General features: G+C 36.4%; 1 protein-coding gene across 1 annotated transcript in view; it reads left to right on the top strand.

The window, feature by feature from the left end:
- LOC131575190 (macrophage mannose receptor 1-like) overlaps window positions 1–15028 on the top strand; it is a 34711-nt gene extending 19683 nt beyond the window's left edge. Inside the window, exons 18-30 of the mRNA XM_058830291.1 lie at window positions 772–839; window positions 1234–1334; window positions 2061–2203; window positions 3317–3422; window positions 4208–4404; window positions 5909–6011; window positions 6660–6892; window positions 8028–8193; window positions 9539–9691; window positions 11153–11269; window positions 11530–11697; window positions 12761–12796; window positions 13172–15028. Coding sequence (XP_058686274.1) covers window positions 772–839; window positions 1234–1334; window positions 2061–2203; window positions 3317–3422; window positions 4208–4404; window positions 5909–6011; window positions 6660–6892; window positions 8028–8193; window positions 9539–9691; window positions 11153–11269; window positions 11530–11697; window positions 12761–12796; window positions 13172–13371 — 1791 coding nt within the window. The 3' untranslated portion in view covers window positions 13372–15028. The remainder of the gene's footprint in view (window positions 1–771; window positions 840–1233; window positions 1335–2060; window positions 2204–3316; window positions 3423–4207; window positions 4405–5908; window positions 6012–6659; window positions 6893–8027; window positions 8194–9538; window positions 9692–11152; window positions 11270–11529; window positions 11698–12760; window positions 12797–13171) is intronic.
- Window positions 15029–17382: the final 2354 nt, after the last annotated feature.

The following is a 17382-nucleotide window of genomic DNA, read 5'->3' as shown; positions in this document are numbered from 1 at the left end:
AGGCAGAGTGGATGTATTCTCAGAAAACACTCCTTCAGGCAGGGTGGTTACCTCTTATCTGAATATCATATGCTAGAATATATTGCACATAGATTGAGCCAGCTGCCAGTGTAGCTTTGATAGTCCTATGTGGTGGTCATGTTGCTCTCCAAAACAGCTTTTCAAACAAAGGCTTAGACTGGTCCATGTTAGAGTGATCATTCCAACAGCCCTTCATGGATTAGTTTCCCTGTACCATGGCTGAAGCACAGCAGGGGAATGCTGACAACTTAATTGCATGAACGGTACCTCAAACCTCTGCCATAATCCTGTTTGGTTTGCTAATACCAACATAGCCACACAAACACCTTTCTGAGTCTGAGTTTCTAATAGTGTATTAGATGTTTGCTTCTATTGTGTGAGAAGGGATACGACAGGAGGAGAGCTCAGACAGCCTGAGACACAAGAAATACATAGCTGCTTAAAACCAGGAAAGTGTCAAAAATTTTATACTTAATGTTTTTCCTCAAGTCTTCTTTGACTTTTTAAATTGAGAACAGAATTTTGAAAGCTTTGGTCACACCAGTAATTCAGCCAAAAGTGGGAATGTATCAATAAAAATAACAGAGCAAAACTCTAAGTTGTATGGTGTCTCAGGTGACTGTGCACAACCATTTAAAGAATATGTATTAATTTCTTTGTTTCCTTAGCACAAATCCACACTTTTTTTCTTTTATTAGATGACAAATAAATATTGGAAAACACTAATTAAAAATATCTTTTTATGTTTAGATCTTAAGAAATGGCAAACTGAATTCATATCTCATAGGATTAATCCAGGATTCTGATCAACAGTTCAGGTAGGTAAATAAACTACATCAAGATCCATAAAAAGCAGTTGTAGGAATATTGTACTGCCAGAGTTTCTTCTGGAGCAACCACTGCAAAGGAGTTAAATGCATATTCAGAGAGTGATAATGCATGTTGAAATGTGTGCCCTCCCTTGGTTAAACTACATTGTACAAAAACAGTTCTAAATGGAATTTTTGTATGCTAGGAATATGTCGATAATATTTGTTAAAAATAAAGGTATTTTTGTCTTTGACTTGATATGCAGGGATTTCATTATCTAAGGTCTTTTAATCCTAATGGAAACTCAATTTACAGACAGACTCAGATGTAATTTCTTAAAAAAGGAAAATTTTTTTCCATTGTTTCATGGTCATTGTCTCAGCAACCACTACTGTTTTTCAGTTGGATGAGTGGAAGCCCAGTGCATTATGCAGCTTGGGCACAGGGTGAGCCAAACTTCGCACATGCTCAAGAAAATTGTGTGGTTTTAAATAAAAAAGATGGTGAGTTACACAACTCCAGTTTTTGTAGTAATTTTATGCGCGCTGCTCTTCTAGTGTTAAAAATGTCTTACCAGTTTTCACCCATTCTTTCCCAGCAAGTTTGAGAAATATTCATAACAAAACCAATCATTATACTTGAGGTTTCTTCAGGGGCCATATCATCCATAAAAGTGGAATATTGATTTTAACAAGGAAGGCAGCAGCAATTTGATCACTGATGTTTTAGCTGCACAAAAAAATATTCTCTTCAAATCAGCAGCAATGTTAAAAAAATAATTATAATTTGATAACACTTATTTTAAAATATTTCTTAGTAATAGAGAATATTGTAATATAATATTTTTAAAATATATTTTTGAATACTGAGAGAATTGTTTCAATAATAAGAGAATAGTTAACATGAGCATAGAAAAGATATGGAGTTTCACATTCTGCACTCACACAGTTATAAAGCATTACTTTACACTTGCACCTTTCAGTTCAACAGAGCTGTTTAGGAGGGTTCCACTGAGAGGCCATCTCTTCTGGCCACTTCTCCCCCAGTCACAGCAGGACCAAAGTGTCCCTGTATACAGTGACAGTGGGAGGTAGAGTTGAGCTGATGCAGGTTATTCCACATTCCCAGGCAGATTGCTTCTGAACTTAAAAGCCCAGAAACCAGTTCACTTTCCCACAATCTTTCAATCATATTCCATGTCTTAGCACTTAAACTTCAACTGATTTCAGGCTTGTGGAATGATGTCAGCTGTGGTTTTTCCAATGGCTATATCTGTGAGAGGCACAGAAGTTTTTTAAATGCAACCCTCCCTTCAGCAGTACCTTCAACTCCTGGAGGATGTCCTGCAGATTGGATTTTATTTAAAAATCAGGTATGATACTTTCATCTAAGCACAATGATATTACTGCTTGGGAAGGTACTTAAAGATATACTAGAGGCCTTTTGTCTCTCAGACCTCTTTTTTCAGTTGCATTAAAAAATGAACCTGTTGGCTAATTACTGCAAAATGGTGGTTTTACAGATTTTTAATTGTTTTCTTGAGAAGTAGTCATCAGAGGCACAGTGGGAAAACTTTCACATTGTATATATGTTTCAAAAAATTGAAGAAGTGAATTAATTTGAAAGCATCAGGCATAGCACAAAATTAGTCATTTGAGATGGAACAAATCAGAAATAAGACATTTTTTTTCAAAACAGGCTTCAATGTAATGCTTGCCTCTTTCCCAAAAGGATAAACTTGATGTGCTTATTAAGTGAGGGTTCTATTTCCTAATATACACAGTACTGTTATGAAGGCACTCATGGATATTACACCAGGTGAGTTTATGACAGGTTACAGTCATCAAAGTTGTTATTTTCCACAGACCTTGCAAAGTAATTCTCCGACTGTGCTACTGGCATGGCACAGAGCAGAGAGTGAGCTGCAAACATGGAGAGGGCAGATGAGGCACACTCATAATTATAAGAACTTTTGAAGGTGAATATGTATTGGTATTGTGATGGCTACACACTTTCTAAGAAATTAATTATGTACTTCCATTATTAAAAGAGCTGTACAATGAAGAAGGCTGAATACACACAAGAGTACTCTGATCACAGAGACTAGGTCAAAAAGATTTTTCCATGAAGTTCCAGCAATTCCACACATGGGCTGGGCTTTTCCTACAGAGTTAGCACTTTGTCTTTGACTTGTGGTGATGACTAGCTTCTTGAAATCTCTGAGTTAACTAAAACATTAGATTCTCATCAGACTCCTACTGTGGTTTGTAAATAGCTATTTGAGTTTTGTTGTGACCTTGTCAGTCCCTTAAAGAAAGATAGAAAGCAAATTTAAAATGTGTAAATTTTTAACTTGGCTCCAGATCCAAGTTAAGTTTGAAAAAATATTTGGGGGTCTGAGAGGCTGATTTTAATTACACTAGTGTAATTCGTATCTAAGTTCTTTGTGCTGTCACTCTAACAGTCTATACTTATTTTTCCATAGTGTTACAAATTTTTTGGCTCTGGCTTTGATTACTGGAATACTGGAAGAAGAGTTTGCATGAACCTTGGAGGAAATTTGGCAAGCATACATAATGAAAAAGTTCAAGGTAGAGTGCAATGGCCCCTTAGGTAATAGAGAGCCTTTACTCTATATAAAGTGGACATTTCCTGCAAAGGCAAGTGTCAGTATGAAAATATAGGCTTTTTATAATTTGTATACTCAACATTGGCTATATTGCCATGGCATGAAATGTTTTTAGAACTGACAATCTGTTTGGGGAATGCTAGTGATGCTAAGGATTGCTTCCTCGTGTTTCATGAAAAGTGTCTTACATTATTTATGGGCACGAATTAGGATAAAATTAAAAATCCAGATCTGGCATTTATAGCTTTAGGCACAGAAGAAAAACCAGAATGCATGTTCTGTTTTTGCCAGAAATAGAATAGGATATGCTTCTATACTTCTGCCTAAATTCTGCAACTTAATTTAGTAGAATGTCAGAGAACAACATATTTTCACCTTGCCTATATTCCCTGGCTTCCATTTGCAGCTGTACATAGCCACATATTTTCATCAGTCAAGTGGCTCATCCTGACTGCTGAAATAAGTGAACTCATTAGATATCATGGTGGTCAGACCGGCTTTTTATTTTTTCTTTCCTCTTTCCAATCTTCCTTCATTGTTCTCTAATATTTTGACATTTTGAGGTTTTTCACAGGCAAGGGTTTGGCACAACTTTGAAATAATGAGCTCAGATAAATTTCTGATCAAATGTAATTAAAATATTTTTACAAGACTTTAATGAACAAAACAGTTAAGTATTTGTTTATGATTTGATATTTTGACTGATCATCTGATGCATTAATCTTCTCTATTGGCTTTTTTTCCTAGCTTTTCTTACTTACCATTTGAAGGATGCTTCAAATGATCTTTGGATTGGCTTGAATGATTTGCTCAGTGAACTCAACTTTGTTTGGTCTGATGGAAGTGCTGTCTCATATACAAACTGGGATAAAGATTCCCCAAAACTTGTAGAACCGATTTTGTATGACAGTCTGCATCCAGAAGATGGCCAAAATCGGCTGCAGGTAAATATTGCTTAGTGTTTACCATCAAGTGTAAATCTGAGGAGCAGCACCACTTCCAGTAAGCAGCTCACTTCACTACAGACATTTTCCCAGCCTTCTCCATTGGTTGGACATCTGTCTTTACACTGGGACTCACTGGGACTAGATATAAAACCTTTCAGTGTTTGAGTATTCTAGATATTTCAGAGCATAAAATAGAATTGCTGTAATTCTGTGAAAGTATTTGAAAAAATTGCAGCAATGAACTGATTGAATAAAAATTGGATATATTGAATTAAGCTTTATTTTTCATAGTAAATTCCTAATTTTTCAGAGAATATAAATACAACATTAGAATTTTAGAAGTTAACACACCATTATTTTCATGTCTATGAAGGAAGGAGAAGAGGATGCAAGAGGAAAGAGTTCAGCATTTTAACTTCTTCCCTTTTTAAATTTGTAATTGAATTACTAAGGGCCAATAGATGTCAACTACTTTCTAAGCCCATCAAACCCTCTCCATCGCTAGTGCTTAAATTAAACCTCATAATCCAGTAAATAAAATAACATTTTACATAATCATACCAATACAGACAGATTTGCACACCCGCATTGCCATTTCTGTATCTTGCTTTTCAAACTTGCCCTTCACAATATGTCATTCCACTCACTGTCCATTCTCCTATCATTTTGTGTCCGAACCTTTAGAGAAGCCAGGGATCTGGACAATTAGATTATCTACACCTGAGCCAATTCATGCTGCTCTTGCCCATGTAGCCATTGGTCGAGGCGTGCAGGAAGACATAAATGACACTGCACAATCCATAGCTCCACTGCTGCTCTAGTAACACTAGGAAATACTAAACAGGAAAAAAAAAAAAGTGCAAAGGTATATCGGTACATCCTACTTTTCTTTTTCACCTTCAAGACACTAGCTCTCTCCTTCAGAGTATCCTTTTCAAAGGCCCAAAGGCCCAACAATTACCCCATGTCAGCTTAGCAGAGGAGACCGCAGATTGTAATAAGCTTGACATCTCAGCTTCTTAAGCTGATCTCGTGTAGCTGAAAGAGAAATTCTAAGAACTAGAGCTGATGAGAGCTCTGTCAAGGACTGAAATCTAGGTGATTTTGTCAAGAATCAGCACTATTTATAGCTGTCTTTGCAGGTGAAACACGAAGCACGACCTCCATTTCATTCTTATTCAAAATCTTACTGAGTCATTCATTAGTGGGGATAGATAATGTGGGGAAAAGTTCTTGAAAATAATAATGCCTTTCAAGTATTTCTCCTGGAAAATAACTAAATGAACAAGCAGGGTGAGCAGAAGAGTGTACAACAGAGGAGCTGGCCACCACAAGGGAGGTCAGAAAGGACAGAGAAGGATGAATGAAAGGTATTTCTAGAGTTGTGATACATCCTACAACATCAGAACTAAAAAAAAAACAAACCTGAAACTGCTCAGTTATAGTACTTTCTTTTATAACTTCTAATATTCATGTATATTCTTTTCCTTGTTTCTAACAGTTTGATTGTGTTTCCCTGAAGAGAGGTCCTGCTGATGACACAGGAAAATGGAATAATGAGGAATGTTATAACTACAGAGGGTATATATGCCAGAAGGATAGTGGTGAGTTCTGTATTTTTAATCTTGAAAATTATAAGGATTAAAACAAATTTTCTTGTTTAAAATACTTTATTTCAGTTTAGTTTTGGTTTTGTTTTGTTTCATTTTGTTTTGGTTTTTAGGTAAAGAATCAGTAAAACCTAAGGGCCCATTCTGCCTCCCAGTGTTACTCAGCAATGTTTTTGAGAAAACATAGCGGACTATAAGAAAAGAAAATTATTTTATGTTTAAAAGTATAATTAAATAGATGAAGCCCAAAAACATTTAAATTACATATGTTCGTAATGATCTGTAGGATATCAAAACTAGTAAGTTTAACACTTATCCATATAAACCTCATAGTCATTAAGCTGCAAGGAGTATTTTTATAAAAGGCAGGAAAGGTGTGTTATTTTTGAATGATGAGGTAAATTTACCTCTGCCATATAAAATACTGTGCATTTATTGATTCAAAATTGTCAGAGGCTGAAAATACATTTCTTTTATCAGAACTGTTGTTTTGATGTTATACTTAATTATAAACAGCTAAGAAGATCTTCCATTCGTCATTTTATATTAGGTTTGTAAATAATGACGATGTTACTCAATTGCTCAAGTATGTGACTGCAGATTTAACTGCTCATAGGGCGTATTTTTTCCTTTTTCCTACAGATCCAAAACTTTTTAAATCACCAGCAACAGTGCTGGACTTTGCTTTTGACCCTTCTAATGGGATTAGCTATTCTGTCACCCGTTCCAAAATGAACTGGGAGGAAGCACACCAAAACTGCAATGACAATGCCTCAGAACTCGCCAGCATTCTAGACCCATATAGTCAGGCGCTGTTGTTCCTACTTGCGGACGAATATGGAGAGCCCCTGTGGATTGGTCTTAACAGCAACATGGTAAGAACAAATACATTGCATACAAGCAGTCAGGCTGACACAAGACCTGATTTTACTTTATGCTCTTGTTGCCCATTGGGATTCCTGCCAGTGTAGTACTGCAAACAGCATGTTATATCAATGTAACAACCATTTGCACTGGAATTCTTCCAAGACTCATACAGTAGAGACTTCCTTTAGCACAAGGAAATGTTCCTGTAAAACCAGTACACAACAACGTAGTGTGTTGTTTGGAGCAGTTTAAAGTATCTTGGATATAAACTGTAAAATCTCCTACATTTAAAGTTTATTTTAATCTAAAAGTGATTCCAGGCACAATATACATCCTGCCCTCCTGCCATGTGTTTATGTACCTCAGTGATCAGTGGTCACACACCTGACACCTGAGGAGGAACAATTTTTATACGTGTGTTGATGCTCACACATTTTACTAGAGTGGCCTTATTTATGGTAGTAATAACAAACTACAGCTGTGAACAGAAACTGGGTAAATAATAGTAAAAGGAATATGGAAGCTATATTAAATGGTACATATTGACCAAAGGCCAAATGGACCAAATTTTTTTAATTTGAAAATGTAATTGGCATAATTGCTCCCATTAGAAGTTAGAACATTATGGAAAAATAATCCTTTCTGTTTGTGAGATGTCTAGATCAGTTTTATGGCAGGAGAGGGTGAACATTTGGATGGTAGGCGTGTTTTGACATGCTGCACTCTTCAGCATGAATCACAGCCACGATAACTACAACAAAAGCAATGGTGATCACAGCTGCTTAAGAGCACTCCTACACACGCTCCCATTCTCTACGCAGATGTCTGGGTGGCCATTCCAACATGATCTCTTATCTGACTCCTAGTTTCATGCCTTCTCTCATGTCCCCTTTCTTTTTTCCCCTTCCATTTCCCAATGCTTGAAAAAATGCTCTGAATTAATGTTGGATATTTTTTGGAGGCGTTCATATTTGTGGATGACAGACACTGTACATTTCAGTCAGTTACCATTTACAAGCTAATAAGGGGCACTACTAAGCAGATGATTCTACACTGCTTACGTGAGAGTCCTCTTGAGGATCCTGCATAGTAGCTATGTCACTGTAAGCAAATATGAAATTACCATATAGATTTTACTTCCAGACCAATGGCAAGTATCAATGGATTGACAGGTGGAGATTAGTTTACAGCAAGTGGGCCACTGGAGAACCGAAGCAGACATTAGCGTGTGTCTACCTAGACACTGATGGCACCTGGAAGACAGCTTCCTGCAAGGAAAAATTATTTTCTGTCTGTAAAAAATCAGATGGTGAGTAACTCCATACATGCATCTTGACTAGAGGCTGTATAGAGCAATAAGTTACTGGAAAAATACTTTATACTGTATACAGGAAGATGGGATTATAACTAGTTCTAAATATTCACCTGAATTCTTTCCAAAAGTTAATTGATTCATAGTAATTACCAAAAGCCTAAGAACCAAAGGATTGAATATTCATTTTTTATACTACTCATTCTATTAAGAAAAGTAATTGACTTGTTATAAGATCTGTTTTCATAAGGCATTATATGAAATTCTGTGTCCAGGTTGGGGTACCAAAGTTTGAAAAACTTCTCGGTCAGCTAGGGTTTTCTGATGACTGAGTAACAATCATGTAAAGAAAAGACTGGAGTTGGACAGAAGAATAAGAAACCAAAGACTATGAGAAATCATATTATCAATACTAAGTATTAAAAAATTAGTCTTATGGGATGGAATTTATTTTTTCTATGTGTCTGATATGAGTTGGAAAGGGGCAACAAGCTTAAATACAGCACTGAAAACCGTCTAATTTTATCAATACAGAAGTCTTTAATAAATACTCGGGACAGATCAGTGAATCTCCATCACCACAGCTTGCTAAGAACAGACAGGACTAATATCTGTTAAAAAAAATGTCACCTGTGAGCACAATGATAAAGTAAATAACCCCTTTTAAAGCCTTCCAAGCACAAACTTGTATAATTTATATGGAGATAAGCATAAATATATTTTCAAAATTTAGCTGGATTCTTGAACTTTTCAACTTGATGGAAGATGTTGAATCATAAGCAAATTTAAAATTACATGGCAAATTATGTTCTAAGATGTTTTAATTTGACAAAAGTGCTCAGAATTCATATATAATGTCTCTTTCCACTTCATGATTCTGGAATACTCAAGCTGAGTATTCCTTATCAGGGAAAGAAACAGACTGTAGAAGACTTACAGGAAGAAAAGGTAATTTTTCAGAATATATAATTTAAATTCTGCCTGCATTTATCTACCCATCCAAAATCTTCCTATTATATCAGTCACTATGGAATGTATTCAGGATGCAGTTTAATAAAAAATCCCGCAAGCTATGCATAGTTATACCAACACTTTCATTCACAGTTTCTACTAAAAGGTTTTATAAGGTTTTGATACTGTCAAATCACATTATTAAATAAATATGAAGAGAAAATATTGTCTCAAAGAAAATACTGAACAATATTCAAGCTCTTCTTAGAACAGGCTTCATTTCCTCTAAGATTACAAACCTAACATAGTCATTTAGTTTTGTCATACTAGTATAATGGGAAGAACAAGTTATATAAAACAGCTGGACTTCAACTACTTGATCTCTTATCAGTAATGGCCCCTGCTGAACCCCCACAACTTCCTGGAAAATGCCCTGAATCAAGAAGACACAAATCTTGGATACCTTTCTCTGGTCACTGCTATTACTTTGAGGCCTCCAAGAAAAGAAGCTGGTCTCAAGCTCATGAGGAATGTGCCCGACTAGGTGAGTATTTAATCTTAGAAAGATTGATGATGTAATTAAACACATAAAATAATGGATAATATTGATAAGCAAATCTCAAATAACTTTAAAACTTCACATGTAATGGTTTTTTTGGTTGCTTTTGCAAGCGTGCTTTTGAACAGTAAAAGTAATCTTTGTCAGAGATAGCAGCATCTCATATCTCAATATCAGGTGAAATATGAGTACCTCAAAAATATTAAATTCCTACTAGTTTTATGGCAAAAAGTAATTAGGTAGGGAGATAAACACTTTTACAGACCTACTAAGGCACAGGCTGCAGCACTGGCTTTCCCTTCCCCAAACAAGAGGGAGTCACACACAGTGTAATCCAGGAGACACAAAGACATAGGATAGTTGTGTTTGTTAGTTCCAGGGCACAGTTCATTAAGGGGATCTCACAGTCTGGACAACAAATGAGATGCAGGAGCTGTTTATCTTTCATGAACTGGTAAAACACAGCCAGCCATGCAGTTCCTGCTCTGAAACAGCCCCATGCTGCCTCCATGGAGAGAAGAGCAGTACCTTCATCAGGGAAGGGAAAAGACACTTTGCTCCACATTTCTGAGAACTGGTGCAATGCAACACATATTTCAGTGTGAGTAAGAATAGGAAACATTTCTAAAGGCACTTCCTCACAGATCTGAAAACATTGACCTATAACTGAGTAAGCAGAAAAAGTAGCTTTGCAAAGGTGTTTTGCTCTACAGCTGTACAACAACAGAATTCCTGGAGTGGTTTTGCAGAAAGATAAATCACATAACTACTACAAAAAGTCAACATTACAGTAATAACCAGGATGAAAGGTTACAATTGGACACTGCTTCATGTTCTAAATTCCTACACTTTTGCCTGCCTGTTACCCACTGGCCAGGCCAGGAAGGCAGCCATTTCCTGATGATTCCAAAACAACTTTGTGTATTTGCAATGCCAGGGTGTATAGCAATTATAAATCAACTTCTGGACATCTTATGGACTGCAACCTCCATCTGCTGACATATCCTACCTAACCTGTTATCATCAGGCACTGCCAAAACTGCTGCCCAGCCACTGATGAGGGACAGAGCTGTAGTGGCAACAGGCATGGTGGTGACTACATCACTTGTACCTGTTTCAGGCTACCAGCACCACTATCTGGGATTTGGTCAGACCTGTCTGAAAGTATTGCTGGAGAGCAATTATTCTTCTCTAAAATACCAAAGACTAAAAAAAGTGAGAAAATTTGAGAAAATCCATATCATTGTGCAGATTTACATCCATACAACATACAGTCATGCTCAAAAGAGAAAATACCATACAGTGATATAATAACCACAATAAGAGCAGTGAATAATACAGAAGAGTTGGTGTCTTTTATATACTTTTTCATATTTTTTATGTGTTTATTGACTTGAGCTCTAAGAAAATGAGCCACTGTGATGTGTTCTATAACATTTTTTTCAGGTGCTGATTTGGTATCAGTAGGAGACTATAGTGAAGCAAACTTTCTGTCAGAAACCATTAAGATACTCCATGGAAAATCATTGAACTTTTGGGTAGGGCTAAAGAAAGGTGACAGAGGTAATATTTTTCATCATTTGTTACCCTATCAAATGAAATCATATGTTATGTTAAAAAGAAATCAACTTCATACACTTGAAAGTATCCCTATATATATATTACACAAAATTTATTTCAAAGTATGCTTAAATATGCTTAAAATTATAATTGAAACATTTAACTAGATATTCATGTTATAAATTTTCGTTTTCTCCATTACAACTCATTCTATTTGTCTATATCCATGCATTTTATACATATATGTTAATTTTTAATATTAGAACAGTGGGAATGGACAGATAAATCTGCAATGGATTTTGTCAACTGGCAATTGGGAGAACCATCAAACAAAAGGCTTAAAGACTGTGGAGAACTATGTGCATTGTCCGGCTACTGGAACACCAACCTCTGTTCTTTCAAAAAAGGATATATCTGTAAAAAAATGAAAAGTAAGTAGTATTTCTAGTTAAGGTTAATAATGTCTAATAATGTATTTTCATTGTACAGAAATGCAAAATACCCTAAGTTTGTGTGCAAAACCAATCAACTCTAATGGCAGGATGTGGCTGCCTAAATACAGACAAGCCCCACATGGCTCCTGACTGCCTTCTCAGATGGCAGCACCTCCCCTACATCCTCTAGAACTACCATCAGCCCTGTGCAGCCATCATAAATACTTCAGACTCCTGAGTTCAGGCAAAAGCTAAGCTCAAAACCACACTTTGTCTAATTTCAGCTGAATGTATTCTCAAACAAAATCTTGTTCTGATGAGTACAGTGCAAACTGTCTTGTAGAAATGCTGGAATTGGTGATTCCTTTCCTTACTGACTACTGATCTGATGGATTACAAGAATACCATGACAAACATTCTCGTGGCACTCTTCATCTACAGTATGACAGAATCATGTTTAATAAAATACTAGTAGTATCGTGATAGAAAAATTATCATCTATAAGAAAATGCATAAGATTGATTACCAACTGAGGTTAAATCAAAGTAGTCCAGAACATAGACATTTTGTTTGGTTAAACTTCATCTTTCTGTTCACCTTTGTACTACCTGCTACGTTCAGGAAGAGCAATTACCATAGGAGCCACATCAACATGGAATGGGTGTCTCTGACAGAAGGGGCTACAACAATAGAAAAGTCTTTTCTGCTCAAGTAAAATGCTTATGATGCACTGCTAATATTCAAGACAGGAAGCACCTTAAAATTACTAAGGATCCTGTGGGGAGTTTCTCAGAAATAAACATTTTTGAAAGCACTTTTTGAAATAACAGAAATCTGTCTCTACATGTTGTTTTGGGTATCACGACTGAGGAAGTCAGATGCTCTTAGGATGAAAGCCCCAATCATCCTACTGGAGTTTTACATATGTTTAGCTCTGTCTCTCTGGGAAAGTGATTTTCACCACATGAATTCTGGGGGAATTGTCAGAAACATGGGTACTTAAGAACTTTGAAATGCCTCTTTTTAACCATTCAGAATAAACTTCTTTTCCTTTCAAAAGCTCCTGAAAACAAAGAGATGTCAACAGAAAATACAGGTAAGCATACCTCCTTCTAAGTAGAATAATAAGAGCAAGCTAAAATAAAACAAGAATATAATTATATAGTTTCTCAGTATTTGTTTTGAGAGCGTTTAAAAATAAAAAGTCCATAAGCTTTTACTTTGTATCTCAATATAGAATATAGAGGTAAATATTGATTTATTTTTATGTTTATATTTTTAATATTGGGCTTTGATCAGATTTAATTATATTTTGTTTGGTGTCCATATAAAATAAAACTCAGTGCACATGTTGAACTGAAACTCTACATGCCCATTGAATTCTTTTGCTTTCTTATTATAGAAGTTTCATTTATTATTAGTTTCTGAAATCTTTTAACCTCAAAGGTTATTCCATTGTATGTCCTTACAGAAGAGAAAATGAAGAAAGTACTTTCAGCTGGCATCATTTGGCTGTACGTTCTTCTAGCCCTATCTATAGCTGGAGCTGGAAGTATAATTTATTTCTGCTTGAGGAGGAAGAGACAAAACCTGCCACATATTTCAACCAGAATGAGTGGATCAGAAGCAACTGTGGATATTCAAGAAAAAGACACAGCTTCAGACATGTAGTCTGACCAAATGCCCATGTGATCCAACTTCCAAAAAACAGGCCATAAATCAGTGAAATCTTACCCCAGCTTCACGTTTTCCTACTCAGACAATAGTCTCCTTTCTTCTAAAATACACAGTTAATGGATTTATATAAATACACACATATACATCTTCCAAAATTCCTTCCAAAGTGTTACAGATTCATTTAGTCTGGGGAGTGTTTTTCATATAAATGGGTATGACTGAAAAGTTGGCTCCAGAGGTGTTATGGGGAAGGTCTGACAGATATTCACCTGTGAAAATCACTTTATTTAGCTTAGTGTAGAAATTCTCCCTTTTTACACACAGGGGAAATCATTACTTATTCCTTTAAATTGATTTTCCCTATGTGTTACTTCAGTGGTATCTAGACTATGATGGGAATCACAGAATCACAGAATTAACTAGGCTGGAAAAGACCTTGAGATCATTGAGTCCAACCTATGAAACACTGCTCATTTCATATTTTCAGCTTCATAATTTATACCATGTTTTCATTCATGCAAAACCTGTTATGATACCTGTGCATTATTTGTTTACAAAAAAAAAAAAAAAAAAAAAAAAAGAAATAGACAAAAAATTGTAAAACATTGAAGAGGCTCGTTAAATTTTACCCCCAGTCTGAATTTTTTGATTATGTCATTTCCTATGGCCTTGAACTATTCTACTATTCTGCAAATACCTGTTTTTCTGCAGTTCAAATTAATAATAAAGACAGAACAGGAGCAGACCTTGCAATTGGGTTTTATTTCAGTAATGATTCTTTTAGTATGAAGAGCTGCCCCTTTTTAAATCCAAGCATGTATAATAAAAGGCTGTCTTATAGCGCACTGTGTAATTCTCCGTGCAGAGATAAAAAAATCACTGACGTACTTTTTGAAAATACATTCTTTCTTTTTTATTGTGATTTCATTTGACAGTGTGCTGCCTAGACCCTTCTCAGCTTTTCTTCCATTGTACACAGTAGCAGGGTTTGCCTTAGGGGTCAGTTTATCATTCCGCATAATTTAAGACATGCATCACCCCTTCTGAGGAATGGAAACACCTTTCCCCAAGCCACTAGAGGGCATGTGGCACTAACAGGCCTCACTGAAGAAGCATATGGAGCAGCAGGACCAGAGCAGAGGAGCTTCTACCAAATGTATGTTCTGGAGAACAGATTCCTTCTTTGGTCCTTCTGTCAGAATTTCTCACTCTACATCTTATAGTCTTTGACTGACAAAAAGAGGAGGCCACACTAAAAATCTCTGCAAGTGAAGAAAATGCCTGGAATAAGAATAGGTTTCTGCACTAGGACACCTGTGCCTATGCTTGAGCAGCTTGAGAACATACTTGAATTACCTCTGTTATTTACATTTCTTCTAGATATCCATCAAGTAATAAAGGCTTCTAACTAAAAATGTTATTGATAGTTACTTAGAATGGAAGTACTTCCTTCCTCTAGGAATACCTATTTCAGATATTTTAAAAAGGGCTATCTTAAAACATGGGTCACCTCTGGAAACATTTCCTCCCAAGAACTCAATTTTCCCCAGCACTCCTTTGCTGGATGGACACACATTGTTCCACACATTATTCTACACCTTTGGCTAAGCTAGTAAAAGAACTCTAATCAATCACAGAAATAAAAAGATATCTGAAGAATGTATGGTTTTCCCTTTCTTATTTAGCCAAGTAATGTCATACAAACATAAGGTCTTTTAACCAAGACCTGGGTAAAAACAAAACAAACCAAACCACCAAAAAAACCCAAACACAAAACTCCCATGCACAGGTTATTTAAAATACAGTTAAAAGTTAAGTAAACCAAAACTTTATTTTACAATTTATGTCATTTGAACACTTTGTAAAGCCCAGAGATAACAGCCTTCAGATAACAGTTCCTTAAGTTACCTATAGTAAGTCCTGTAATACCAACTCCTTGCGAAAAAGAAGGGTTGCTGTTTTCAGGAGGAAATAGGAAATAGCTGGGAGAGCTTTGCACAAAACTGTGCAAATGAGAAAAACAACACCTGCTTCCCACAGAGGTGACTAGAGACACGGTTGTTTCCTGGTATGTACTACAGATATCTGGGAATACATGGTTGTGCTTGCCCTTTGGACAAGTCCAAAAGGCAAGCACTTTTCTTGGTCTATGTTTGCAAACAGTACAGGCTGCTGGACCCTACTGTATTTATGGCCAGCTTAGTGAATCTGATAAAGTTACCTTTCCCAAAAGAAAAAAGGAAACATAGAATAGAAAAGAATAATTTTTAAAGGTATTTGTAAGTTAACTATAAAAATTGGGAGTTCGTAACAGAAGTATTCTGCTGACCAAATGTATCACCCACCACACAGGGAGCATGGAGAGCTGAACAGCCAGGCTGCTCTGTATGCCAGCTCTATGTGTTATCATATGAAAATATTTTGATATATGTATATTTTTATGTCCAGCTACTCTATAGTTGGACTGAACATCATGACTGAACAAGAACTGGACAGGATCAGAGGCTAGACATTGAAGTATGCTGCTGATCTCCCTGCAAGGCACTGAGAGACCAGAGCCTGATCCAAAATGCCTCCTACAGAAAGACAGAGAGCACTGTGGTAAGAAGAGCACTGAAAACACAAGTACAGAGTGAGCCAATGAAGTGATGCTGACGCCTGGGGACAGGGACTGAGAGCCATAGTCCTGACCAGACCTGCTCACACCTGGCAGCCACTGTTATTATTACCTGCCAGAGCAAGGACACATCATTCAGCCTGCAGTCTCTCAAACAACTGAATAGCCACTGGGGAAGAGACTAATACATATGAGCACTGACTTCTCTGCATTTGTCATTTGGACCTGACCGTGGATATGAGTAAGACATTGCTCACACACCTCACACATTGCTCAGACACAGAAGAGAGCTGGGCTGCACTTGGTTAAACTCCAAAAAACAAAGAAGGCCCTTACACCTTTCAATGGTTAATCTCAAATCCCAGTGTTTCTGCACAAGTAAGATGTTTACGTGTTTCTCTTTTCTTTCCAAAAAGTCCTGTATATTTAAAATCACTGTCCTGTCAGTTCAGTGATTGGAATAAGAAAAAAATTGCCTATTGTGAATGCTGCTCTTTAAATTAGATTCAGAGTGGAAAAGACACTTCAGCACTGATGTGTTTCATACTAATGTGTGTGATGTGGGATTTTTCCTCTCATCTTCATAAATAAATGGTGCCTGATTTTCCTCTGTTTTAATCATTACCACTTACAATGTCTACATAAGTTCTTTCATACATAGGCTCAGCTATCTAAGGCACCTGAAGGTGATGAAATTCATCTCACATAATGTAGATATCTAAAATGCATCCATAATTAGCTACACTATTCACCCAAGGTCATCGCTGTGGTCGGCACAGAAAGATGGATACATTAGGGTGCAATTACTTCATCTGGTCTAGAGACTGATCTAGACTCTAGATTCTCTTTGACACAAAGCCTAAAATAATTATCTCACAGCAAATGAGTTCCACAGAATCCAGTTCTTAATTGATATTTTATGCAATTTTGTACAAAACACACTAATAGCTTTTTGTTGATTATATTTATCATCAATAGCTCCAGGCTACTCAGAAAACAGCTATCAAAACCATCCCTGAAAGGTTTTTTTCCCCTGGCTTGAAAATAATTACTTCTGGTAATAAAAAGCATCTGTCAAATTAAAAAAAAAAATCATTTGATTTTATTCTCCATACTAATTCAGAATGGAGACTGAGCCGATAGCATTTCTTAAGCAAATATTAAGAACACAGACAGAAGCTCCTACAAAACTACAAATAAACTTCCAAGGCAAGCATCTGCCTTGGTACCTCCACAAACACTTCCCAACCTAGTGCCAGGACAGGTGAAAAATCAGTGAAGTGTGTCTGCACATAGTCTTAATACAATCTCTGTGTTTAATGTACCCCATACTGTTTCCCTGAGCAGCTATTGATGTGTTCACACCAGTGAACCCTTAGGAAGGTTAA

The sequence above is a fragment of the Poecile atricapillus genome, chromosome 2 (genome assembly GCF_030490865.1).
Source record: "Poecile atricapillus isolate bPoeAtr1 chromosome 2, bPoeAtr1.hap1, whole genome shotgun sequence".
In the NCBI taxonomy this organism is placed as follows: Eukaryota; Metazoa; Chordata; class Aves; order Passeriformes; family Paridae; genus Poecile; species Poecile atricapillus.
Note: the sequence above shows the minus strand (reverse complement) of the source record. Positions and strands in the feature narration are given on the sequence as shown.